Raw genomic sequence first — 26293 nt, 5'->3', positions numbered from 1 at the left:
GGATAGTGGGAGAGTCATTGATAGCAGCAGATTGAGCCAGGACTCTTTGCTTGTCATTGCAAATTACCCCATCCACATGTGAACTGCTGGCATTCTCTCCACAAACATTTATCTCTCCTTGTCACATGTGACATTTAACTCACACAACTCATTCTTCCTGACACCTAAATTATGCTGCGATGAGTGCTATGCACTAGCCCTGCCTTTTGGCAAAATGGTAGGAGCAAGAGTTAGAAGTAGTAGGTGGGAACATTAGACAGAAACAAGGTTGAAGTAGTAGGTAGGAACATGAGATGAGAGCATTAGGTTTAAGTTGTATGTATGTATGGATCATGAGGTGCCTGAGGTTTGGCAGCATACATGCATATTGCCATTGTATAAAGTCAAGGGGGATAAGGCAAGTTTTCAAACTACAAGGTTATAAGTTCCTTGAGTATACTTGGTAAGTTGTATGATTGCGTAATGATTGTGTGGATGATGGCATGTACAGAGCATCAGGTTGGGAGGAGTAATGTGGTTTCAAAAGTGGTAGAGGATATGTGGAACAGGTGTTTGCTTTAAAGAATGTTTATGAGAAATACTGAGAGAAACTGGTGGATTTTTATGTGACATTTATAGATTTGGAGAAAGCATATGATAGGATTGATAGAGATACCTTGTGGAAGGCCTTAAGAATATACAGTGTGGGAGATAAGGTCTTAGAATCAGTGAGTAGGTTTTAACAAGTTGTGTAAGGCATTTGTATGGGTAGGAAGAGAGGAGAGTGAATAGTTCCAAATGAAGGTTGGTCTGTAGCAGGGGTGTGTGATGTCATCATGGTTTGATTTGTTGATGAATAGGGTGGTGAGGGAGATTGATATGAGATTCTCAGAAAGTGGGGCCAGTGTGCAGTCTGAGGAATGAGAGGGCCTGGGAAGTGAGTCAATTGTTTTTTTTGCTGATGATACAACAATGGTGGCAGATTTGAGCATGAAACTGCAGAAGTTTGTGACTAAGTTTTGAAGAGTGTATGAAAGAAGGTAATTGAGAGCAAATATGAATAAAAGCAAGGTTATAAGGTTTAGTAGGGTGGAGAGACAAGTTTGTTAGGGTGTGAGTCAGAAGGGAGTAAACTTGGAGGAAGTCAAGTCTTAGATATTTGAGAGTGGATATGGCAGTGAATGGAAGCAGAAGTGAGTCAAGGTGGGTAAGGAGGGGTGAAGGTTCTGGGAGTACTGAAGAATGTGTGTAAAGAGAAAATGTTATCTGGGAGGGCAAAAATGAATGCATTTTGAGGAACAGTAGTCCCAAGAGTATTAAATTGTTGCAAGACATGGGCCATTGATAAGGCTGTGTGGAGGAGGGTGGATGTGTTAAAAATGAAATGTTTTAGGAAAATATTTGGTGTAAGGAGGTTTGATTGAGCAAATAATGAAAAGGTAAGAAAAATTTTTGGTGATAAGAAGAGTGTGATTGAGAGAGCTGAAGATATTGTGCTGAAATAGTTTGGACATATAGAGATGATGAGTAAGGAAAGGGTGGCAAAGAGGATACATGTGTTAGGAGTGGAGAGAACAAGGAGAATAGGGAGACCAGATTAGAGATGGAAAGATGGAGTGAAAAAGATTTTCAGCAGTCAGGGCCTGAACATGCAGGAAGGGGAAAGGCATGCAAGAGATGGAGTGAATTGGAACCATTTCAGCACACCCTCTTAAGTTCTGACAGCCATAAATCTTATTACCTCTTTCTTATCATTTCTTACTTGATTGACCCTCTACACACCACACATTGTCCTCAGACATTTCATACAGAACTGTTTCACTCTCTTACATACATTCTTATCTATGGCTTATGCCTTGTGTCCATACAACTTGAACAGCTATACAATCAGTTATACCCATCTTTGCCCTCAGACAGTGACCCCTTGTTCCATGCATTACTCAATGCTTCCAGGACCTTCGTCCCCTCACCCACCTTATGACAAACCTCAGCTCCCACACTTGTATTTGCTACCATGTCTGCTCAAACGTATCAACAACACTTTACTCCCTCTGAGTTTCATCCATTCTAACTCACACCCAACTAGCCTGTCCCTGTGCATTGCTAAACCTAACAACTCCCCCTTTCTTCTCTCTCTCTCTCCCTCTCCCTCCCCCTCCCCCTCCCCTCCTCCCTCCTTCCCTCCCTCTTTTTAAGGCTCCAGTCACAAACAAAAGGCCACATCAAGGCAGGGCCATAATTGAAATATAGAGGGAATTACAAAAGGGAAAAAGAAAAGACAAGGGACAGTATTTATGAGGTTTGGAGGAAGTGAAAAACCTAACTTTTAAGATGTACCGGGTCATAGTTATTGGGAAAGACTAAGATGTACCGGGTCATAGTTATTGGGAAAGACATGAGAAGGGAGAGAGTTCCGAAGCTTCAACATGTAGGTAAAGAAGCAGTTATCAAAACAGCCTACGCTTGTGTTACTAATGGCCACACAGTAATTGTGACACAACAGCTTGCCGAGCATTGTGTTATCTAGCTAGAAGTCGGGGCATGCAAGCAGCCAACTCTCAAGAGACAAAACAAAAGTAATACCTATAGAAGAAGGATAGTGAACCAAATGTGTAGCATAGGGCAAAAGGGTCAAGTTTGGAAGTTAGCTTGGGACAGTTTATAAGTTGGGCCACTTTCGACTCAACTCTGTCAAGTAAGGATGAAGAGCTAGAACCACTCTATGTGTCAGAGCATTACTCCATTCAAGGATGAATCAATTCTTTGTATAATTAGAGCAATTGTTCAGAAGAAAGAAATTTTGATATCTAAACAGAACACCCAGTGTCTTAGAGGTAGACTTAGCTTTTCCCGTAATGTGGGGTTTCCAAGAAAGAGATGTTACTGTGATACCAAGTATATTCATCAAGGCAAGAGGTGGATTAACATAACTCTCTTTTTACACAATCTTTCAGGCTCAGACTCCAGTTTCTACAGTTTCTATCTCAAAACTGTCATCAATAAACAAAAACTGACTGACTTCCAAGGATTTCCCACTCTCAGCCTGCAGACCTACCCATTTTTCCAGGCCCCTTGTATTTACCTCCCCGACCATGCCGTTCATAAACAGACTAAATAGCTATAGTGACATCACATACTTATGCCACAGACCCACCTAAAGCTGGAACACTCACTTTCCTACCCACCTATTCATTTGTACATGTCTTACTCTCTTGAAAGAAACTCCTCACAACTTCAAATAACTTTCATCCCATACTGAATATTTGTAACACCTTCCATAAAGCATCTCTATCAAGCCTGTCATGTGTTTTTGCCTGGGCCATTAATATCACATGCAAATCTTTTTGTTAAGTATTTCTCTCACATTCTTCAAAGCAAACTCCTGGTCAGTACATCTACCACTTCTGAAACTACATTTTTCCTTCCACAGTCTAGTGCTCTGTGCAAGTCGCAACCATCTCAATCACCATTTTTCCATACATTTCTCTAGGTTCCCTTAGCAACCTTCTACCTCTGGAATGAGAACGCTCACATCCGGTCCCCCCCTGCCAAATGTAGTGGCACTATTCATGCATTCTGCCATTCTTCAGGCACTTCTCCATGACCCATCCATTCAGTGAAAATGATAACAAAAAACTATTTAGCAAAACAATTACCTCTTTTTTTTCTGAAATTCAGCTGCAATACCATCTGCTTCAGTTGTGTTACCAGGCAGCCCCAGTGACGATCCTTTGTCTGGGTTGTCATCAGTGGCCAGCCAACAGAGCCTACAATGCATACTTAATTCAACTTGTGTTGGATAGATTTATGCTGATTGAACCTTGTTGTATAAGATTAGATTGACAACAATAACATTGAACTGGCTTAATTGAACCACTGCTTAGATGCCTTATATTTTGATTTATTCCAGTAAAGTCTTTATTTTCTCTTTATGTATATTTCTGGTATTTCAAGTGATAATTGTAATATAAGTATGTGTGTAGTATATTCATGCTATTCTGTATGTTTTATTTTTTGTTTTTTTCAGTGGTAGGACTGAGTTCGAAGTATCGGACTTCTCAGATGATGAAAACAGCATAGAACCACAAAAAATTAAGAAGTTTAAGAGCCGGTATGTTTTCATCATTCTTAGTCGAAAACAAAGTATTGTTGTTGTTTTTCTAGTTTTAGGTCCTCTGTTTAGTATTTTCCTCACTAACATTTAACTGTTCCTTGTAGAATGTTTCAGTTACTTCCTTATTTTATTATGAAGAAAGCAATGAATATTGCATGAAAGGCAGAAGTTATCAAAATGTCAGGAAAGCTCAAGCTTTGACTGTAAGACTTTTGAATACTATTAAGAACTTGGAGAATGGTAGCATTGCTTGTGGAGAGTAACTATTGGTTTGATTGAGGGGTTTGAAATTATTCTGGAGTATGTTACTCTCTTATATGGTCATCATCTTTGTTTATTTGCAACCGCTCAAGGAACCTTCTCTTGAAGGGGTTCTGATGTTACTCACAGAGCCTTTTACTAAGAGCCCCTGCACTCTAAGGCTACATTATTTCCAGTTTCAGGGAAATGATAAATTCCTGTAAAGGAAGAAGTTCTTATACGAGACTGTACTCACTTTTGTCAGCAGATTGAAAATCCCTTTCCATCAGACATACACACTTCTTATATCCCCCCTCCCCCCCCAGGCATGTTTGACTTACATTTCCTCATCTGCCTTTTAGGCACCACCCTTCTCTTCCTCATTACAAATGCCAGTTCAACATATTGTAAGACCCTTAATGCCCAGGATGCAATTTCCATACTGAAGACACTGGTTGTTTACTCCTCACCTGTCCTACATTCACCCACCACAAACATTTGAATGATATTGGTACACTTCTTGACCTATGGTCTTGCCCAGAATATGTGTTTGGCTTGAGTGCTGCACAAGAGAATCCTAGAGCAGGAAGGTAAGGTAAGATGTTGATACTGTAATGACTCGGCAAATACTAGACAGCTAGCTCTCCAGAAAAAACATAAGTCAGTCTTTGTGTTCTTTGAACATCACCATTTTCTTCAATATTTGTCCTGCATGTTCTTCACCAGGATAGACACACATCACACCATTTTTTGATAAGAGGTTCTTGCTTGTCTTTACATGGAATAGGATAAACTAAAATTTATGCATATTTTTCTCTTTGAAAGAGAATGAAAGAAAAAGTTATTTATTAATTTTATCTTTTTTATACTATTTGCCATTTCCTGAGTTAGCGAGGTAGCGTTAAGAACAGAGGACTGAGCATTTGAAGGAGTATCCTCAATTGGCCCCCTTCTCCGTTCCTTTTTTTTCGGAAAATTCAAAAACATGAGGGGAGGATTTCTAGCCCATACTCCCTCCCCTTTTAGCCGTCTTCTACGACACGCAGGGAATACATAGGAAGTATTCTTTCTTCCTTATCCCTGGGGATAAAAAAAATAGTTAGAAGTGGGCCAAGTGAGGATATTCCCTTTAAGGCTCGGTCCTCTGTTCTTAACGTTAAGGCGAATATGTATGAAAAAAATTATCGTTATTATTATTGTTGCTATTATTATTATTGTTATTATGATTACTATCATTATTATTATTATTATTACTATGATACTTGATCGCCATTTCCCACATCAGCAAGGTAGCGCCAGGAAATAGACAAAGAAAGACCCATTCAGTCACACACACATTTATACATTGTTATTTTTATTGTTATACTTGATCAATGTTTCCTGCATCAGTGAGGTAGCACAGGGAAACAAACAAATAACGGCCCATCCACTCATATACACATACAAAGGTGAAATCACACTTCATTCTGTCATCACAGACAAGTGTGATCATCATATATACAAATACATACATAGACACCCGTACACACATATACATATCAACATATACACATATGCATACATAGACATACACATATACACATGTATATATTTATACTAGCTTACCTTTCTCCATTTCCAGCGCCACTCCACCCCACAGGAAACAGCATGCGCCACCACCCACTTCAGTGAGGCAGTGCCAGGAAAATTGACAAAAAAGGCTGCATTCGTTCACACTCAGTCTCTAGTTGTCATGTGTAGTGCACCAAAACCATAGCTCCTCTATCTCTATCCAGGCTCCTCAGCCCTTTCAATGGTTTTCCCCAGACATTTTACATGCCTTGGTTCAGTCCAGTGAATGAAAACATATGCTTTGGTATTTTCAATTTTTTCATTTTCAGAGGTTTGCCATACAGTGGAGGAGAGCGGAAGGCTATCCTCAAGTACATAATCAATAAAAAGAGATATGGAGAAGTTAAAGGCCGTCTATTATGGGAAGATATGGCCAAAGCAGAGGTATGTTTTAAGAACCCAGCTTGTTTTAGTGTTTGAACTGATTTTAATGAGGTTTTCAGAATATTTCTCCTTCGTTTTGTATTATGATTGATCACTTAAAGATACTTAGGACAAGCTTGCCTTGGTTGTTTCCCAAATATTGAATAATAATGGACAGTTGAAGTGGGTTTTATATGTTATTCCTTTTGTGATTACTTATCTATGCATTATGGGGAAGGAGTTTTACACTACTCTGAAATAGTCCCGGAGTTACCCATGACCTTTCGAAATGCTTCTACAGCACAAGGCTGTACTACTTCCTGTAGCATGCTGAACCTGGTAACACCTAATAGATATAATGTGAGTGAAGTGAGTTAGTTGTGTGCTGGTGATGTAGCACTGGTGGCAGATTTATGTGTGAAACTGCTAAAGTTGATTACTGAGTTTTGGAGAGCGTGAGAAAAGTAGAAATTAAGAGCAAATATGAATGAAAGTAGGTTATTAGATTTAGCAAGGCAGAGGGACAGGTTAGTTAAGAGTGTAAGGTTGAATAGATAAAATTTGGAGGAAGTGAAGTGTATTAGTTACCTGGGAGTGGAGGGTTAGTGACATCTGTATAGTGAGCCAGCACTTTAGTGGTTTTCAAGTTGCACTCCTCTGACCCAGGTAGCTGTCTTTTCTTTCTGCTTCACTAATGTGTGGACTAATGGTATTCTGTCTACAATCTCTTCTTGTGATTTGCAACACTTGACAACACATAATTCTCACAGCTTATTCTTTGTAACTTTAGATTTACCTGCAGTGAGCACTATGCGCTAGCCCTACATTTTGGCAAAATGGTAGAAGTAGTAGATAGGGACATTTTGGCAAGAGCATTAAGTAGAAGTAGTCGGTAGGAGCATTAGATAGAAGTAGTCAGTAGGAGCATTAGATAGAAGTAGCCAGTAGGTAGAAGCCTCTGTAAACACTGCGCTAGAGTTGCTCTCTGCCAGTGGCCTGTTAAGGGTGAGGCACTAAGGCTAAGAAGTGGCACTGGCGTTCTTTAGTTATGGAGTTTCTGTTGCCATGGCCACCCCTTTAAGGGAGTTCCAGTATGAACAGGCATCAGTGATAGATAGAGAGTGGACATGACAGTGAACGGAATCATGGAAGCAGAATTGAGTCATAAGGTGGATGAAGGGGGTGAAGGTTCTGGGAGCAATGAAGAGTGTGTGGAAAGAGAAGTCATTATATGGGAGTGTTCAAATGGATATGTTTGAAGGTACTGTGATTCCAACAAAGTTTGAATGCAAAGCATGGGCTGTAGAGGAGGGTGGATATGTTGGAAATAAAATGTTTGAGGACGATATATGGTGTGAGGTGGTTTGATCAGTTAAGTAATACAAGGGTAAGAGAGAGATGTGATAAGAAGAGTGTGGTTGAGAGAGCTGAAGAGGATGTACTGAAATGTTTTGGACATATGAAGAGAATGAGTGAGGAAAGGTTGACAAAATTGAATACTTGTGTCAGAAGTGAATGGGACAAGAAGTGGAAGACCAAACTGGAAGTGGAAGGTTGAAGTGAAAAATCTTTCAAGTGATCAGGGCCTGAACATGCAGGGCATACATAAGATAGAGTGAATTGGAAAGATGTGGGATATGGAGGGTGTCGTATTGTCACTGACAGAACCAGGGCATGTGAAGCAGCCTTTAGAAACCATGGAAAGGTCTGTGTGGCCAGGTTTTGGATGGGAGCTGTGCTTTTGGTACATTCCACATGACAGCTAGAGAAAGGTGCTATTTTGCTAATGCAGGAAAGAGCAATCAACTATGAATATATCTGACTCTTTCAGGTTTGTCCAGGGAGAACATGGCAGTCAATGAAACAGCAGTATAGGACCTACATCATTGATAATCTCGTTACATTTAAATTACCTGACAATGTGGCCAGACGGATATACGCTCCGTAAGTAAAGATTTTTAATGAAATTTACATTATCAAGTAAGTTTTTTGGATAGCAAAGTAATGTGTATGGTTACTCCTCAGAGACTTTAGGAAATTGAGCACATAATGAGGGTTCTTGCTGTTAATAAAAACTGTTTTTTATTCCAGAAATGAGTAACAGACCACGTGTATAAGAGGCATCTCAATATGGTAAAAATATGAATTGTAAGATGGGTCATGTTTCATGGAGCTTCAACCCAGGGCAGTCTTTAATATGGGAAGAAAGGCTGTTGCCAACTCCCTATGTGGTCGCTATCAAACCCCAATACCATCACTTCCAGCTACTTGTATCATTATTATCAAGTTCCCTCATATATATTTTCATTATACTTGATCGCCATATCCTGCGTCAGTGAGGTAGCACCAGGAAACGGGCGGAGATTGGCCCAGTCACTCATATACACATATATAAAAATGTAGACACCCATATACGCACATATACATGTATGCATACCAACATTTGCACACATATATACATAAACATCACAGATATACACACATGTACATATTCGTACTTGCTTGCCTTCATCCATTCCTGGCGCTACCTTGCTTCACAGGAAACAGCATCGCTACCCCCTGCTTCAGTTAGGTAGTGCCAGGAAAACAGACAAAAAAGGCCCAGATGTGAAGCATCTGGGGTAAACCATAGAAAGGTCTGTGGGGCCTGGATATGGAAAGGGAGCTGTGGTTTCGGTGAATTACACATGACAGTTAGAGACTGAGTGTGAAGGGATGTGGCCTTTTTTGTGTCTTTTCCTGGTGCTCCCTCACTGGAGGGGGGTGGGGGATGCTGTTTCATGTGTGGCGGTTTGCGACAGGGATGGATGAGGGCAGCAAGTATGAATATGTACATGTGTTTATATGTATAAGTCTGTGTATGTATATGTATATATACATTGAAATGTATATGTAAGTATATGTGCATGTGTGGGCACGAAAGAATGGCCCAACCCACCAACATACACGTATTTACATAAATGCCCACACACGCACATATACATACCTATGCATTTCAATGTATATGTACATATACATACACAGACACATATACACATGTACATATCCATACTTGCTGCTTTCATTCATTCCCGTTGCCACCCTGCCACACATGAAAATGGCACCCCCCTCCCTATGTGCGCACTACCTTGCTGATGCAGGAAACAGCTATTAAGTATAATAAATGATATAAATAAATGGTTTGGTCACATGGAGAGAATGAGTGAGGAAAGATTGACCAAGAGGATATATGTGTCAGAGGTGGAGGGAACGAGGAGAAGTGGGAGACCAAATTGGAGGTGGAAAGATGGAGTGAAAAAGATTTTGAGTGATCGGGGCCTGAACATGCAGGAGGGTGAAAGGCGTGCAAGGAATAGAGTGAATTGGAACGATGTGGTATACCGGGGTCGACATGCCGTCAATGGATTGAACCAGGGCATGTGAAGCATCTAGGGTAAACCATGGAAAGTTCTGTGGGGCCTGGATGTGGAAAGGGAGCTGTGGTTTCGGTGCATTATTACATGACAGCTAGAGACTGAGTGTGAACGAATGGGGCCTTTGTTGTCTTTTCCTTGCGCTACCTCGCACACATGAGGGGGAGGGGGTTGTTATTCCATGTGTGGCAGGGTGGCGATGGTAATGAATAAAGGCAGACAGTATGAATGATGTACATGGGTATATATGTATATGTCTGTGTGTGTATATATATGTATACATTGAGATGTATAGGTATGTATATGTGCTGTGTGTGGACGTGTATGTATATACATGTGTATGTGGGCGGGTTGGGCCATTCTTTGGTCTGTTTCCTTGCGCTACCTTGCTAACGCGGGAGACAGCGACAAAGCAAAATAAATAAATAAATATAAATAGATTGTTTCATTTATTGCTTTTTTCTTTCAGATACTGCAAAACAGGAAATGATCAACATGTATTAACTTCAGAAGAAGAACCTGAACCAGGAGGAACTGGTCTGGGCAGCAACATGCAGGACAATGGAAACACTGCAGGTGAAAAGGGGCAAGTTGTGAAAGATATGAATGATGTAAAAATTGTAAGTGAAGATAAGCAACAAGAAAATGGTGGAGAAACTAGTCGAGGTAGCACTATAGAACACTGTGCTAAGACAGATGATGATGATGACGAGGGGCAGCATGAGAAAGATGAAAATGAACATAATGTTTTAAAGGAAAATGAGGAAAAAGAAAGTACAAGGGAAATTGGTCAAGGAAGCACTCTAGAGCAGTATGCAGGGACAGCAAATAATAAGAGGCAAGTTGAAAATGAGCAGAAGACTGTAAATCTAGATCAGCAAAAAGAAAATGGTAGAGGAGAACCAAAAATGCAGGAAACTAGTCTAGGCAGTAGTGAGGAGCTGTGTGCAATGGTAACTGATGGTAAGAGGGAGGACGAAAGGAAGGAAAATGACCTTCAGACTGCAAATAAAACCAGTCAAAATGTAAGTGGAGAAGAAAATCTCCTGATGGGAAGGACTACTTCAGACTGCAATGATGAGCAGTATGGAGAGTCATCAGATGAAAAAGATGGGGAAGATGAAAAAGAGCTTAAGTCTATGAATGAAAATGAGCTAAGAGAAAGTGTTTGCCAGTCTGCAAAGGAAAATCTTTCAAAGGATGAGACATTAGGTACTGAACATGAGACCAGACGAACAAGAAAAGGAAAGGAACAAGTAGTGAATGAAAATGCTATAATTGAAAACAAAGAAAGGAGAAACGAACACAGTGACTTAGATATTAATCTACAAGGTGATATACAAGAAAATCACTGGATTGAACAGGAATCAGAGGGTTTGAATAGTCAGCAGTGTAATAAACGAAATATTGACGAGGATTTAGAGAAACAGGAGAGTGAATACAGATTTAGAAAGAGAAGAGAAAATGAAATAGAAGATTGTCAAGCATCACAGAACAATATTATGGAAAAGTTTGAGAATGATATGAAACAAAGAAAAGAATACCAAAGCAGTGAAGCTCAAAGAAGGGAAACATATGCTTATGAGACACAGGAATTTGAATGTGTTCTGTCTACAGAAGACTTTGAATGCCTTGATACAGTTAGAAAAAAGCCCAGTAATATTTTAATGGAATTAGAGAACGATTGGAACTCAGGATCATCAGCTGGTGATGCAATGCTCTCTGCCGACAGTTCTCTGAAATCAAAAATTGCCGACAAAGATCATGCTGAGAGTGAGTTTAGCAAGGAAATAAGGGAAACTTCCCCTCAAAATCAAAGTTTTGTGCCAAGGTCCCCAGTTATGATTCAGGATGATGCATATACCTCAAGGGAACATTTACTTTGCAGGCCTCAGGAATCATTAGCAGCAGTAAATGAAATGAATGAAAGAATAGACAAAGACAGTTACCAAAAGAGTTCACAGAAAGAAAGTGAATATCAGGCCACTTTGAGGTCATCAAAAGTAACAGTAGAAGATATAAATGAAATGCAAGAGATAATAGATGGTACTTTTGATATTGGTAATGTTGATAATGTTTCCCTAAATGTGTGTGATAATCTGCCAGATGCAGGAAGTGGCATAATTGAAAACTTGAAATCCCAAGACTCTGAAACTCTGCTTGATTGTTCACAGGTCAGGAAAAATCTCTCGACTTCAAATGATGAACTTGCACCAAATCTAGCTTCCAGTGAAGAAGTGCATCCCAAAATTGATGATCATAACCTCATAAGCTCATTTTTGAAAGATATTGATTCAGATAGTAATGGATCAACTGTTGTTTTTACTGTAGATGAATATTTGGAGTCCAGTGAGGAGATAGAAGATAGTGATAGTGGGAGCAGACGGATGTTGAGAAAGGGTGAATTCGACAACAAAAACCATTCATCAAATTTAGATTGTACACCCAAGAGAAAATCTTTTTTCTATTCCCACAGGATGCAAAAGAAGACCAGACTTAGGGTTTGTAGACATTCAAAGAGAGCAAGTCGAAAGACAGCTTCAAAGAAAGCAGATAAAATTCAGCCAGATCAGGAAACAGAAAGGAGTAGCACACAGCATGGGAACTTCACTGAAATAAAAGATGGGAAGACTTCAAAGGAATTTGTTGTGACTTCTTCAGTGAATGAGAGCTCACCAGAGAGTGACGTTATGATTCAGAGGTCGATACCAACTATAAACAGACGACTTCTCAATCAACGAATGGTAGCTGTAAGCAGTCCTGAGGTAAGACAGATTGCAAGGTTTAAAATGAATAATTTTCATGCCATTTTATGATGTATAGTGCTGTTTTTCACATTTAACATGTTAATTATCTTGCAGAACTTGCCCATATGGTACAATGATGGTGTTAGGAGAGGCTGAAGAAGTAGCTTGCTGACAGCATTTTTTTTAGATTGATAGGTTTTGGAGTATGTATGACTCATGGTGAGGTGCCTGAGGATTGGCGGAATGCGTGCATAGTGCCATTGTACAAAGGCAAAGGGGATAAGAGTGAGTGCTCAAATTACAGAGGTATAAGTTTGTTGAGTATTCCTGGTAAATTATATGGGAGGGTATTGATTGAGAGGGTGAAGGCATGTACAGAGCATCAGATTGGGGAAGAGCAGTGTGGTTTCAGAAGTGGTAGAGGATGTGTGGATCAGGTGTTTGCTTTGAAGAATGTATGTGAGAAATACTTAGAAAAGCAAATGGATTTGTATGTAGCATTTATGGATCTGGAGAAGGCATATGATAGAGTTGATAGAGATGCTCTGTGGAAGGTATTAAGAATATATGGTGTGGGAGGCAAGTTGTTAGAAGCAGTGAAAAGTTTTTATCGAGGATGTAAGGCATGTGTACGTGTAGGAAGAGAGGAAAGTGATTGGTTCTTAGTGAATGTAGGTTTGCGGCAGGGGTGTGTGATGTCTCCATGGTTGTTTAATTTGTTTATGGATGGGGTTGTTAGGGAGGTAAATGCAAGAGTTTTGGAAAGAGGGGCAAGTATGAAGTCTGTTGGGGATGAGAGAGCTTGGGAAGTGAGTCAGTTGTTGTTCGCTGATGATACAGCGCTGGTGGCCGATTCATGTGAGAAACTGCAGAAGCTGGTGACGGAGTTTGGTAAAGTGTGTGGAAGAAGAAAGTTAAGAGTAAATGTGAATAAGAGCAAGGTTATTAGGTACAGTAGGGTTGAGGGTCAAGTCAATTGGGAGGTGAGTTTGAATGGAGAAAAACTGGAGGAAGTGAAGTGTTTTAGATATCTGGGAGTGGATCTGTCAGCGGATGGAACCATGGAAGTGGAAGTGGATCATAGGGTGGGGGAGGGGGCGAAAATTTTGGGAGCCTTGAAAAATGTGTGGAAGTCGAGAACATTATCCCAGAAAGCAAAAATGGGTATGTTTGAAGGAATAGTGGTTCCAACAATGTTGTATGGTTGCGAGGCGTGGGCTATGGATAGAGTTGTGCGCAGGAGGATGGATGTGCTGGAAATGAGATGTTTGAGGACAATGTGTGGTGTGAGGTGGTTTGATCGAGTAAGTAACGTAAGGGTAAGAGAGATGTGTGGAAATAAAAAGAGCGTGGTTGAGAGAGCAGAAGAGGGTGTTTTGAAATGGTTTGGGCACATGGAGAGAATGAGTGAGGAAAGATTGACCAAGAGGATATATGTGTCGGAGGTGGAGGGAACGAGGAGAAGAGGGAGACCAAATTGGAGGTGGAAAGATGGAGTGAAAAGGATTTTGTGTGATCGGGGCCTGAACATGCAGGAAGGTGAAAGGAGGGCAAGAAATAGAGTGAATTGGAGCGATGTGGTATACAGGGGTTGACGTGCTGTCAGTGGATTGAATCAAGGCATGTGAAGCGTCCGGGGTAAACCATGGAAAGCTGTGTAGGTATGTATATTTGCGTGTGTGGACGTGTGTATGTACATGTGTATGGGGGGGGGTTGGGCCATTTCTTTCGTCTGTTTCCTTGCGCTACCTCGCAAACACAGGAGACAGCGACAAAGTATTAAAAAAAAAAAAAAAAAAAAAAAAAAAAAAAAAAAAAAAAAGGTTTTGGAGTATCTGTTCACTACCCTAGTTTAGAAATAAGTGTCACATCTTAGAGAGACCTACCCCTTGGATGGTTAGCTTTGTAAGGTCCAGTTTTTCAGGGCCTTCTTTGAGATGTCTGTCAGTACTGAAGTCTACTTGAGACATGAATGATGAATGAGGGGCGAAGGTTTTGGAAACATAGAAGAATGTATGGAAAAAGAGGTCACTATCTGGGAGGGGGAAAATTTTTAAGTTTGAGGTATGGTAGTCCTAACATCATTGTATGGATGCGAGGCATGATCTGTAGATGAGAACACACACAGAAGGGTGGATATGTTGGAAATGAAATGCTAGACAGTATATGGTGTGAGGTGGTTTGATTAAGTAATAAAAGAGTGAGAGAGAAAGGTGTGGTAATAGAAAGAGTATGGCTGAAGAGGGTGTATTGAAATGGTTTGGACAAATTGAGAGAATGAGTGAGAAAGTTGATAAAGATGTATGTGTTAGAAATGGAGGGGAGAAGGAGATGCTGAAAAGCAGACTGGAGATGGAAGGATGGAGTGAATAAGATTTTAAGTGATCAGAGCCTGAATATGTAGGATGGTGAGTGGCATGCACAGGATAATGTAAATTTGAGTAAAGTGGTATCCAGAGGAAGACATGCTGTCATTGGAGTAAACCAGGGCATATCTTCCATGTTAGTGTGCTGTGATTTTCCTTTTCTCACAGGCCAAGTCTTTTATGGAAGGAAATGATTTTTGAAATCATGAAAAGCTACTCCCATAAGGGAAGCCAGTAAGGAAGGCTTACCTTTTTCATCCTGTACTCCCTTTACTTCTTAACTCCATTTTACCATCTGTAAGAGTTAGTCATTTTCATGGCCACTTTACTGATCTGGATTTATGATGAGACTACACATTGAGAGTGATGGGCAGTAGGTCACTTAAGGTTTTATTACATTTAGAAACAGATGATGGGTATTATTTCTGTTGCTTTTCATTGGTTCAGGGCTTTTTTTTTTTTTCCCCTTGGAATTTGTCATTTTTTTGGTATTATTATGGTAAAGGAAATGAACTGTTTATGAAGTTGCCAAATGCAAAATTGTAAAGTAGAGATCTTTTTGTGGATACTATGTTTGAATTAAAATCCTCTCTAGTTATGTTTTAATATGCAGTATCAGTTAATATCCAGGAAAGGCCTCCTTGCTCATAACATAAGGTTACAAGACCCATTGATATTTATACTTTGTTTTTCAGATTCCGCTCAGTGTTTCTCAAGATGTAGGCCTCTCAAAGCAAGAACAATTTGTTTCTAGTTCTGACTCTCTTTCCTCAAAAAGTGAAGATTCTGTTGAAGAGTGTGGAAATCTCTTTCAAAAGAATTTGTTTAGAGATGATAACCAAACAACACCCAGTGACCCAGCCTCAAGTAGAGACAGCTATACAGGCCGGTATGATCGTTCCTTTAACCCTCGCAGAGGTTGTACATATGGAGCTTCAAGAAAGTCACCTAGTGGCCACATTAATCCATCAGTCAGGTAAGCTGCAGTATTTATATATTTTCATAAAGTGCCACTATAAAGTAAGTGAGAACTATTTTAGTGGTCAGGCTGCACACAAACATTGAAACCTCCATGTTGCAGCCATTAGCTGTCCAATCTATGCATCTCAGTGCCTCTTACCTTTTATAAAAGACTAACGCTTTTAATGTCTGGAGTTCTTTGTCCTTGAGCACGACATTCCGATCCTTGGCTATGATAGCTTGACCATAATCAGACCCTTCAAGGTCAGCTGAAATGTGCCCGTGAGATTAATGAGTCATGGCTTGTTTTCACATTTTTGAAGTGACAAATTGTACAAATTTCTTCGTCTTGTTAGGTCTTGCATTAGCCCACTGGGACCTGTGATGTATTCTGAATTCTTTTTGGCCAAATCCTTCATTCTCACTGCTGCCCCTGAGATCACCTGATACAAGAACAAAAGGCTTTTAAGTTCGAGTTTGACTCTCAGCCAACCCAGCTGCTGATCCTACCTTTGAGGGTTTGTTGATGGATGGGTGTCAGGCATGAGCTATAGGTATACTTACATCCCTGCTGCAGGATCCCTTTTTATGGCATTTCTTCCAAAATAAGTCTGATGACATGATGTATATGTCTGTGTGAGGTGAGTGCACGACAATCAAGGAGTAAGTGTTCATTTTCCTCAATGTGGAGGTTGCATTAACTCATTACTGTTTGTATATGTTATGCAGTATAGTTTGTGTTTGAATTGTGGGGAGATGTGAGTATATGCTGCTACAGTCTTAAGTAGAGGTAACTTATTTCTGAACATGCAGGAGGTGAGAGGCATGCAAGAAATAGAGTGAATTGGAATTATGTGGTATACCGGGGTTGACGTGCTGTTGATAGAAACCAGGGCATGTGAAACGCCTGGGGTAAAACATGGAAAGGTCTGGGAAGCCTGGATGTGGATAGGGAGTCATGGTTTCGGTACATTACACAGGACAGCTAGACTGAGTGTGAATGAATGTGGCTTTTTTTTTCTCATCGCTGATGCACGGGTGCGATGCTATTGCCTGTGGGTTTGGGTGGCGCCAGGAATGGATGAAGGCAAGCAAGTATGAATATGTACATTTGTATACATGTATATGGCTGTGTATGTGTATGGGAGGGTATTGATTGAGAGGGTGAAGGCATGTACAGAGCATCAGATTGGGGAAGAACAGTGTGGTTTCAGAAGTGGTAGAGGATGTGTGGATCACGTGTTTGCTTTGGAGAATGTATGTGAGAAATACTTAGAAAAGCAAATGGATTTGTATGTAGCATTTATGGATCTGGAGAAGGCATATGATAGAGTTGATAGAGGTGCTCTGTGGAAGGTATTAAGAATATATGGTGTGGGAGGCAAGTTGTTAGAAGCAGTGAAAAGTTTTTATCGAGGATGTAAGGCATGTGTACATGTAGGAAGAAAGGAAAGTGATTGGTTCTCAGTGAATGGAGGTTTGTGGCAGGGGTGTGTGATGTCTCCATGGTTGTTTAATTTGTTTATGGATGGGGTTGTTAGGGAGGTGAATGCAAGAGTTTTGGAAAGAGGGGCAAGTATGCAGTCTGTTGTGGATGAGAGAGCTTGGGAAGTGAGTCAGTTGTTGTTCGCTGATGATACAGTGCTGGTGGCTGATTTATGTGAGAAACTGCAGAAGCTGGTGACTGAGTTTGGTAAAGTGTGTGAAAGAAGAAAGTTGAGAGTAAGTGTGAATAAGAGCAAGGTTATTAGGTACAGAAGGGTTGAGGGTCAAGCTAATTGGGAGGTAAGTTTGAATAAAGAAAAACTGGAAGAAGTGAAGTGTTTTAGATATCTGGGAGTGGATTTGGCAGCGGATGGATCCATGGAAGCAGAAGTGAATCATAGGGTGGGGGAGGGGGCGAAAATTCTGGGAGCGTTGAAGAATGTGTGGAAGTCGAGAACATTATCTCAGAAAGCAAATATGGGTATGTTTGAAGGAATAGTGGTTCCAACAATGCTGTATGGTTGTGAGGCGTGGGCTATGGAAAGAGTTGTGCGCAGGAGGGTGGATGTGCTGGAAATGAGATGTTTGAGGACAATATGTGGTGTGAGGTGGTTTGATCGAGTAAGTAATGTAAGGGTAAGAGAGATGTGTGGTAATAAAAAGAGTGTGGTGGAGAGAGCAGAAGACGGTGTTTTGAAATGGTTTGGTCACATGGAGAGAATGAGTGAGGAAAGATTGACCAAGAGGATATATGTGTCAGAGGTGGAGGGAACAAGGAGAAGTGGGAGACCAAATTGGAGGTGGAAAGATGGAGTGAAAAAGATTTTGAGTGATCAGGGCCTGAACATGCAGGAGGGTGAAAGGCGTGCAATGAATAGAGTGAATTGGAACGATGTGGTATACCATGGTCGACGCGCTGTCAGTGGATTGAACCAGGGCATGTGAAGCGTCTGGGGGAAACCATGGAAAGTTCTGTGGGGCCTGGATGTGGAAAGGGAGCTGTGGTTTCGGTGCATTATTACATGACAGCTAGAGACTGAGTGGGAACAAATGGGGCCTTTGTTGTCTTTTCCTAGTGCTACCTCGCACACATGAGGGGGGAGGGGGTTGTTATTCCATGTGTGGCGAGGTGGTGATGGGAACAAATAAAGGCAGACAGTATGAATTATGTACATGTGCATATATGTATATGTCTGTGTGTATATATATGTGTACATTGAGATGTATAGGTATGTATATTTGCGTGTGTGGACGTGTATTTATATACATGTGTTTGTGGGCGGGTTGGGCCATTCTTTCGTCTGTTTCCTTACGCTACCTAGCTAACGCAGGAGACAGCGACAAAGCAAAATAAATATAAAAATAAATAAATAAATGAATAAATATGTATTGATATGTATATGTATATATATGTACATGTAGGAGCATGAATATATATTTTATATAAATAAATATTATTTATTTATTTATTTTGCTTTATCACTGTCTCCCGCGTTACCGAGGTAGCGCAAGGAAACAGACAAAATATATAAATTTTTGTATATGAGTGGATGGATAATAGAAAGTTTTTTCTACTTAGGAGTTTGTGGTTAGTTATGGGATGGTTTTAGTGGGAGAGGTTTAATGCTGTTGTAAAGAATTCAGTACAGAATATATCAGTATAGTAAATAATGCTTCTGGGGGGCTTCTGGGAGTGTTGAAGGGTGTGTTGGGGGCCGGAACGTTGTCTCGGAAAGCAGGATGAGTGTGTTTGGGGGAATAGGGGTTCCAACGGTGTAGTGTGGTTGCGAGGCATGGGCTATAGATAGGGTGGAGTGTAGGAGGGTGGATTTGTTGGGAATTAGATGTTTGAGGACAATATGTGGTGTGAGTGGAGAAAGAATACTTCCCACATATTCCCTGCATGTCATTCAAGGCGACTAAAAGGGGAGGGAGCGGGGGGCTGGAAATCCTCCCCTCTCGTTTTTTTTTAATTTTCCAAAAGAAGGAACAGAGAAGGGGGCCAGGTGAGGATATTCCCTCAAAGGCCCAGTCCTCTGTTCTTAGCGCTACCTCGCTAATGCGGGAAATGGCGAATAGTTTGAAAGAAAGAAAGTAAATAATGCAAACAGTTGGTCATATCCAGTTAGACAAAATTTGGCACATCATTTTTGGATCATACTTTACAGTCAGTCATGAAACATCTGTCTATCTATATCGCTGATGTCTTTTCCCTCCCGGAACTCCCTCAAGGTGTTGGCCATGGCAATAGAGTCCATGACAAGTGAACTGTAGTGCTGCTTCGTAGCCTTTAGTGCCTCACAAAAACAGGCCTCTGGCCGAGGGCAACTCTCACCTTGCTGTTGGCTTCTGTATTAGGCATATAATGAAATTCTTGTTTTCTTAGTCTTGTTTAATTTACAGAAAGACATTTAACTTTAAGATGTCTGTCTATCAAACAAAGGATTTGTCTAATTTTTAAGCTGAAATTATGGTGGGGATTCTTTAGGGCTAGTTACTTTATCAGCAGACATTTGAGAATAAGAGAATGTTTTGGGAGGAGGTTAGTAGTATGAGAAAACAAGAAGACAGTTGGGAACATGGGTAGATGGGGCATATGGGGAAGTGGCAACAGATGTAGATGAGGTGAAGAGGAGATGAATTACTTTGAAGAATTGTTGAATGATTGATGGTAGGGTAGCAGATGAAATGTGGCAAGGCAGCTGCAGTGGATGGGATTGCAGTTGAATTTCTTAAAAAGGGGGGGTTGACTGTTTTGTTGGTTAGTTAGGATATTCTTTCAGTGTATGGATCATGGTAAGGTGCCTGAGGTTTGGCAGAATGCTGGTGCAGTGCCATTGTAAAATGGCAAGAGGGACAGAGGTGAGTGTTAGAATTACAGCGGTATAAGTTTATTGAATGTACCTGGTAAGTTATACGGAAGGGTAGTGATTGAGAGGGTGATTGTGTGCACAGAATATATGATTCAGAAAAACAGTTTTGTTTCAGTAGTGGTAAAGGAGGTGAAGATCAGATGTTAGCTTTGAAGAATCTGTAAGAAATATTTAGTGAAAGGATTTGTATGTGGCATTCATGGATCTGGAGAAGGCATATGATAGCTTGATAGGGTTGCTTTCTGGAAGGTGTCACGAATGTATGAGAGTGAGGCCTTTTTTCTTTTTCAGTGCTACCTCACCATCATGGGAAATGGCAAACATGCAGTGAAAATGTATGTATATATCTGAAGTTGAATTGTAATCACAAATTTCATTTCAGGATTTGGAATTTGGTAGGAGACAACTATATCATCTTTCTTTCACAGGAAGGAGTCATATTCCCTGTATGAAGACCTAGAAATTCTTAATTTTATAACTCGTCATCATGCATATGACCGTGTAAAGGGCCGCGAGTTGTGGCAGGAGATGGAGAGGTGTGAAGTACTTCCAAGTGAGTAATTTGAAAGCACAAATCTTTATTAATCATTTTATCTTAGATGATTCATTCCTAGATATTGTCATCCATTAGGTATCTTAACTTTGTCCTTGACATTAGCATGATGAGAGAAATCTTTGATGCTGTTATATTTTGTATTTTGCAATTTTATAATGTAATACAGTAATACTGCTCTATGAGTATGCACTAAAATATTTTGAAAGCATTTCATCTCTGGCCTTTTTTTTTTTTTTTTTTTTTTTTTTTTTTTTACACACACACCTCTCTTCCTCCTGTATGCTCAGGCCCCAGTTGCTAAAAATCTTTTTCGCTCTATCCTTCCACCTCCAGTTTAGTCTCCCACTTCTTCTTCCCTCCACCTCTGACACATATATCCTCTTTGTCAATCTTTCCTCACTCATTCTCTCCATGTGTCCAGACCATTTCAACACACCCTCTTCTGCTTTCTCAACTACAGTCTTTTTATTACCATACATCTCTCTTACCCTTTCATTACTTACTTGATCAAACCTCATGCCACATATTGTCCTCAAACATTTCATTTCCAACACATCCACCCTCCTCTGCACATCCTTATCTATAGCCGATGCCTCGCAACCATATAACATCGTTGGAACTACTGTTCCTTCAAACATCCCCATTTTTTGCTCTACAAGATAATGTTCTCACCTTTCAAACATTCTTCACTGCTCCCAGAACCTTTGCTCCCTACCCCACCCTGCGACTCACTTCTGCTTCCATGGTTCCATCCACTGCTGAGTCCACTCCCAGATATCTAAAACACTTCTTTTTCTCCAGTTTTTCTCCATTGAAACTTACCTCCCAATTAACTTGTCCCTCAACCCTTCTGAACCTATTCACCTTGGTCTTATTCACATTTACTTTCAACTTTCTTCCTTCACACACTTTACCAAACTCAGTCAACAGCTTCTGCAGTTTCTCACCCAAATCATCCACCAGTCTTCTATCATCAGCGAACAACAACTGACTCATTTCCCAAGCCCTTTCATCCAAAATAGACTGCATACTTGCCCCTCTCTCCAAAATTCTTGCATTCATCTCCCTGACCACCCCATAAACAGATTAAACAGCCATGGAGACATCAGGCACCCCTGCCGCAAACCGACATTCACTGGGAAGCAGTCACTTTCCTCTCTTCCTACTCGTACACATACCTTACATCCTTGGTAAAAACTTTCACTGCTTCTGGCAACATACCTCCCACACCATATACTCTTAAAACCTTCCACAAAGCATCTCTATCCACCCTATCATATGCCTTCTCCAGTTCCATAAATGCTACATACAAATCCATCTTTTTCTAAGTGTTTCTCACATTCTTCTAAGCACACACCTGATCCACACATCCTCTCCCACTCCTGAAACCACACTGTTCTTCCCCAGTCTGATGCTCTGTACATGCCTGTATTATTATATATATATTTATTTATTTTATTATATGTCTGGGGTAAACCATGGAAAGTTCTGTGGGGCCTGGATGTGGAAAGGAAGCTGTGGTTTTGGTGCATTATTACATGACAGTTAGAGACTGAGTGGGAACAAATGTGGCCTTTGTTGTCTTTTCCTAGCGCTACCTCGCACACATGCGGGGGGAGGGGGTTGTTATTTCATGTGTGGCGGGGTGGCGATGGGAATAAATAAAGGCAGACAGTATGAATTATGTACATGTGTAAATATGTATATGTCTGTGTGTGTATATATATATGTATATGTTGAGATGTATAGGTATGTATATTTGCGTGTGTGGACATGTATGTATATACATGTGTATGTGGGTGGGTTGGGCCATTCTTTCGCCTGTTTCCTTGTGCTACCTCACTAACGCGGGAAACAGCAACAAAGCAAAATAAATATGAATAAATAAATATTATACTTTGTCACTGTCTCCTGTGCTAGCGAGGTAGCGCAAGGAAATAGATGAAAGAATGGCCCAACCCACCCACATACAAATGTATATACATAAACGCCCACACATGCACATATACATATCTATACATTTCAACGTATACATACATATACATTTTTTTTTTTTTTTTTTTTTTTTTCCCTCCAAACTATTCGCCATATCCTGCATTAGCAAGGTAGCGTTAAGAACAGAGGACTGGCCCTCTGAGGGAATATCCTCACCTGGCCCCCTTCTCTGTTCCTTCTTTTGGAAAATTAAAAAAAAACGAGGGGAGGATTTCCAGCCCCCCACTCCCTCCCCTTTTAGTCGCCTTCTACGACATGCAGGGAATACATGGGAAGTATTCTTTCTTCCCTATCCCCAGGGTATGGGCATACTGTTAATGGAGATGTCAAGCCTACCAACCTACTTACCTTCTTATGAGTATCAACGAGATTTTGCCTACAGGCACAGCTACTGCTCTGTGTCCTCAGTTGGCTGTTTATGTTGCAGATTTTTGAAAAAGATGATGCAAAGAGGGAGGATTTCCAGCCCCCTGATCCTGCTTCACATAGTCACCTTTCACAGCATGCAGGAGATTCATGGATAGTAGTCTTCCTTCCCTCTTCCCGGAGATATAAGGATTATAAGAAAATAATTTGTGCATTGTGTCTTGGAAAATTGTATAGTAATTTTTTAGTTAGCTTTTAAGTATTGCTACTGTACCGGATTTTAGAAAAAGCTTTGTGATAGGCAGTGATTGAAGTGTCTAGAGATATATTTGCTCTCTTTCCTTTCATATTTAGAAGACTAAACTGTTTGCATGTCTTCCTCCATGCTAGGGTAGGCTGCAGCTGACTTTGTCACAATGCTTCACAGATATTTTTGGGAGCAATGGCTACGTCTTATCCTTTAGTTCCTTACCCCTAACAGGCCCCTGGCAGAGGGCAAGTCTAGCGGAGTGTTTGCAGAAGCTTCTACCTAACATTCCTAATGATTACTTCTATCTTATGGTCCTACCTACTACATCTACCTAATGCCCCTGCCTAAATGTTCCTACCTTCTATTTCTATCTACTGCTCCTGCCATTTTGCCAAAAGGCAGGGCTAGGACACAGTGTTCATCACAGGAAAGTCTAAAGTTATGAAGAATGAGCTGCTTGAGTTAGGTGTTGTCAAATGCTACACATGACAAGGAGAGATTGTATCTTTGTGGACATAATGCCAGTAATCAACATGATAGTGAGGCAGAAAGAAAAGATAGTTACCGGGGTCAAAGGAGTGCAACTTGACAACTACTGAAGTGCTGGCTCTCTGTGTATATGTCACTAACCCTCCTGATACCCAGGCAGGTAGTACTGATAATATACCATCTTGGTTGTTGGCTTCTTATCAGCTACTGGAGTTATTTAGTTATAGAGACTCCTGTCTTGGCCACCCCTTTGAGGGAGTTCCAATTGGGACTCCCGAGACATAGATAGATAGATAGTGGCAGACTGTTCCATTGTCTTTTCCTGACTTTTCTTTTATCTTGTATACTTGATTTCCATTTCTCGCTTTAGCAAGGTGGCTCCAGGAACAAACATAGAAAGGCCACATCCACTCCGTGTTAACTGTGTGATGTGATTTCATTTAGTAGGTTGGTAGCAGTGGCTGGATGGAGGCATTTTGCATTATTGTGAAAGGAGGTTTGAATAGGTTGCTGAATTTAGGTTAAACCTACTTAGGTGATATGGTTATGTTTTGTTGATTAGTTGGTTAAGTTGGTGTTTGTTTGTTGTAAGAATGTAAAAGTTGTACCCAAAAATTTTGCAAAATTGGCCATCTCTTTTCATGGTATTAGAAAAAGTTCCATGTCAGATGTTCAGCTGTATGGCCAATATGTTAATTTCTTATCAGTGTCAGCAATGAATATGGTAAATCTAAGGGGAGTAGTTCTTCAGAATGGCAGGGATATGTAGATTTGAACAGAACAGATAATGCAATATGAAGTTTGAAAGGCTATCTTGCATCACTGCTAATGGACACAAGATGTATGTGTTGAAATATAGAAACACATGAGAACAACCATTCTTCATCTGTTTCCTTGCGCTGTTTTCCTCGCTGATGCGGGGAAACAGCGGTTAAGTATGATATATACGAGAACAAACTGAAGGACAATAACTTTAAGAGTAATATTGTATTAGTGTAATTGGGTTTGTAGTAGGACTGAAATTCAAGCAACAAAAGGAACTAAATAGTTTTGGATTCATATGAGATGTTTCAAAGTGTACTCTGGTGAGGTGAACCTTTTGTTGAATAGTTATTCCCAGATTTTTCTATTTAAGGCAAATCTGTTCATCCTTGATGAATGTATAATTCCTGGCCTAGGAGGTACGTCTTTGTTATGTTTATGGCTGAACCTTATAAATTAAAAAGTGGGAGAATTAGCCGCTTGATTTATCTGAGGAGCAGTTAATGTATGGACATGGGGAGATCGATCAATCAAGAAAGTTTGATTTAGATGACTAGGATAGGTGAATGAGGAGACAGATGTTCCTCGAACAGCTGAGCTGTTGAATTCCCTTCCTTCTTTTGTCTTTCCCTCTTCACATAGCCTTCTACCTTCTTCCTTTAGATGTCAGGGGTATAAACTGTGACAGAGCTCTGATAATTTATACTTTCTTTCTCTTCCACAATTTTCCTTCACACAAGATGGCCTTGACTGGGATGTATTTTTTTTTTCCATGCCATGTTGGCAACTTTCAAAAACAAAGAGCAAGAAAAGTATTTATATTTATAGGGAAGAATCAGATGCAGCTGAAAGAGCAATACAATAGTGGTGGGTGATTATGGTGAGTAGATCATACACTGCAGTTGGGACCTTGCTTCGGGTGAGAAAACTTGATATATAGATAGTTACAATCAGGGCTGGATTTCCAAATAGGGTGACTAGGCCATAACTTAGGGTGGTAGCTCGGAGATGGGTTGGCAAATTGTTATGGCTGTTTACTTTGTTGTGCACATTTATGTGGAAGAAATTAGACTTCAGTCTGTAATCTGATAAACTTTCAGGAGTATATCCCAGTACTCATTCTACTTAGTAGAGTTCAGGTATGGATGGGGTGGTTTTGAAAAATTGATGTTCAGCCTGCAGAGAGGGTAAATCCTGCCCTTATCACATTTATACTACTTTTACAGTCAATGCAACATGTTTTTCAGAGCGAAGTTGGCACAGCATGAAGGAAAGATACCGGAAAAGGATCATCCCTCGCCTCCATACATATCTTCAGTTTGGACTTTCCAGGGATACCATAAGACTCATTCAGTCTCATGCTCCTTCTCAATTCGAAGGTAAAGTTTGTGAATCATATATTGTTTAAGATATAGGTTGTAGTTTTGATGTTTATGTCTAGGTCCAATGTTTACTGTTTACATCCAGGTGTCAGTGAAGACAAAGGTGGATATGTTTGATGGTTTTTTATTCCTGACATTGCTGTATGGATGCAAGACATGGGCTCTAAATAAAGGAGTACCAAAGGGAGCAGATGTGTTAGAAATGAAGCAGCACTCACCCTTAGCATCCCAGTGGCAGAGGGAAACTGTAGCATCCCAGTGGCAGAGGGCAACTGTAGCATCCCAGTGGCAGAGGGCAACTGTAGCACAGTGTATGCAATTGTTCCTACCTTATACTCCTAC

The 26293-nt window shown here is 40.4% G+C and overlaps 1 protein-coding gene across 5 annotated transcripts in view; it reads left to right on the top strand.

Moving 5' to 3' along the window:
- LOC139762850 (uncharacterized) overlaps positions 1-26293 on the top strand; it is a 49254-nt gene that overhangs the window by 5569 nt on the left and 17392 nt on the right. For all 5 annotated transcript variants that reach the window (XM_071688034.1, XM_071688038.1, XM_071688036.1 and 2 more), the window contains exons 4-10: positions 4007-4090; positions 6214-6328; positions 8139-8251; positions 10190-12485; positions 15529-15809; positions 20580-20704; positions 25817-25948. In XM_071688034.1, the coding sequence (XP_071544135.1) occupies positions 4007-4090; positions 6214-6328; positions 8139-8251; positions 10190-12485; positions 15529-15809; positions 20580-20704; positions 25817-25948 (3146 nt within the window). The remainder of the gene's footprint in view (positions 1-4006; positions 4091-6213; positions 6329-8138; positions 8252-10189; positions 12486-15528; positions 15810-20579; positions 20705-25816; positions 25949-26293) is intronic.

Source organism: Panulirus ornatus, chromosome 45, assembly GCF_036320965.1.
Source record: "Panulirus ornatus isolate Po-2019 chromosome 45, ASM3632096v1, whole genome shotgun sequence".
Taxonomy (NCBI): Eukaryota; Metazoa; Arthropoda; class Malacostraca; order Decapoda; family Palinuridae; genus Panulirus; species Panulirus ornatus.
Note: the sequence above shows the minus strand (reverse complement) of the source record. Positions and strands in the feature narration are given on the sequence as shown.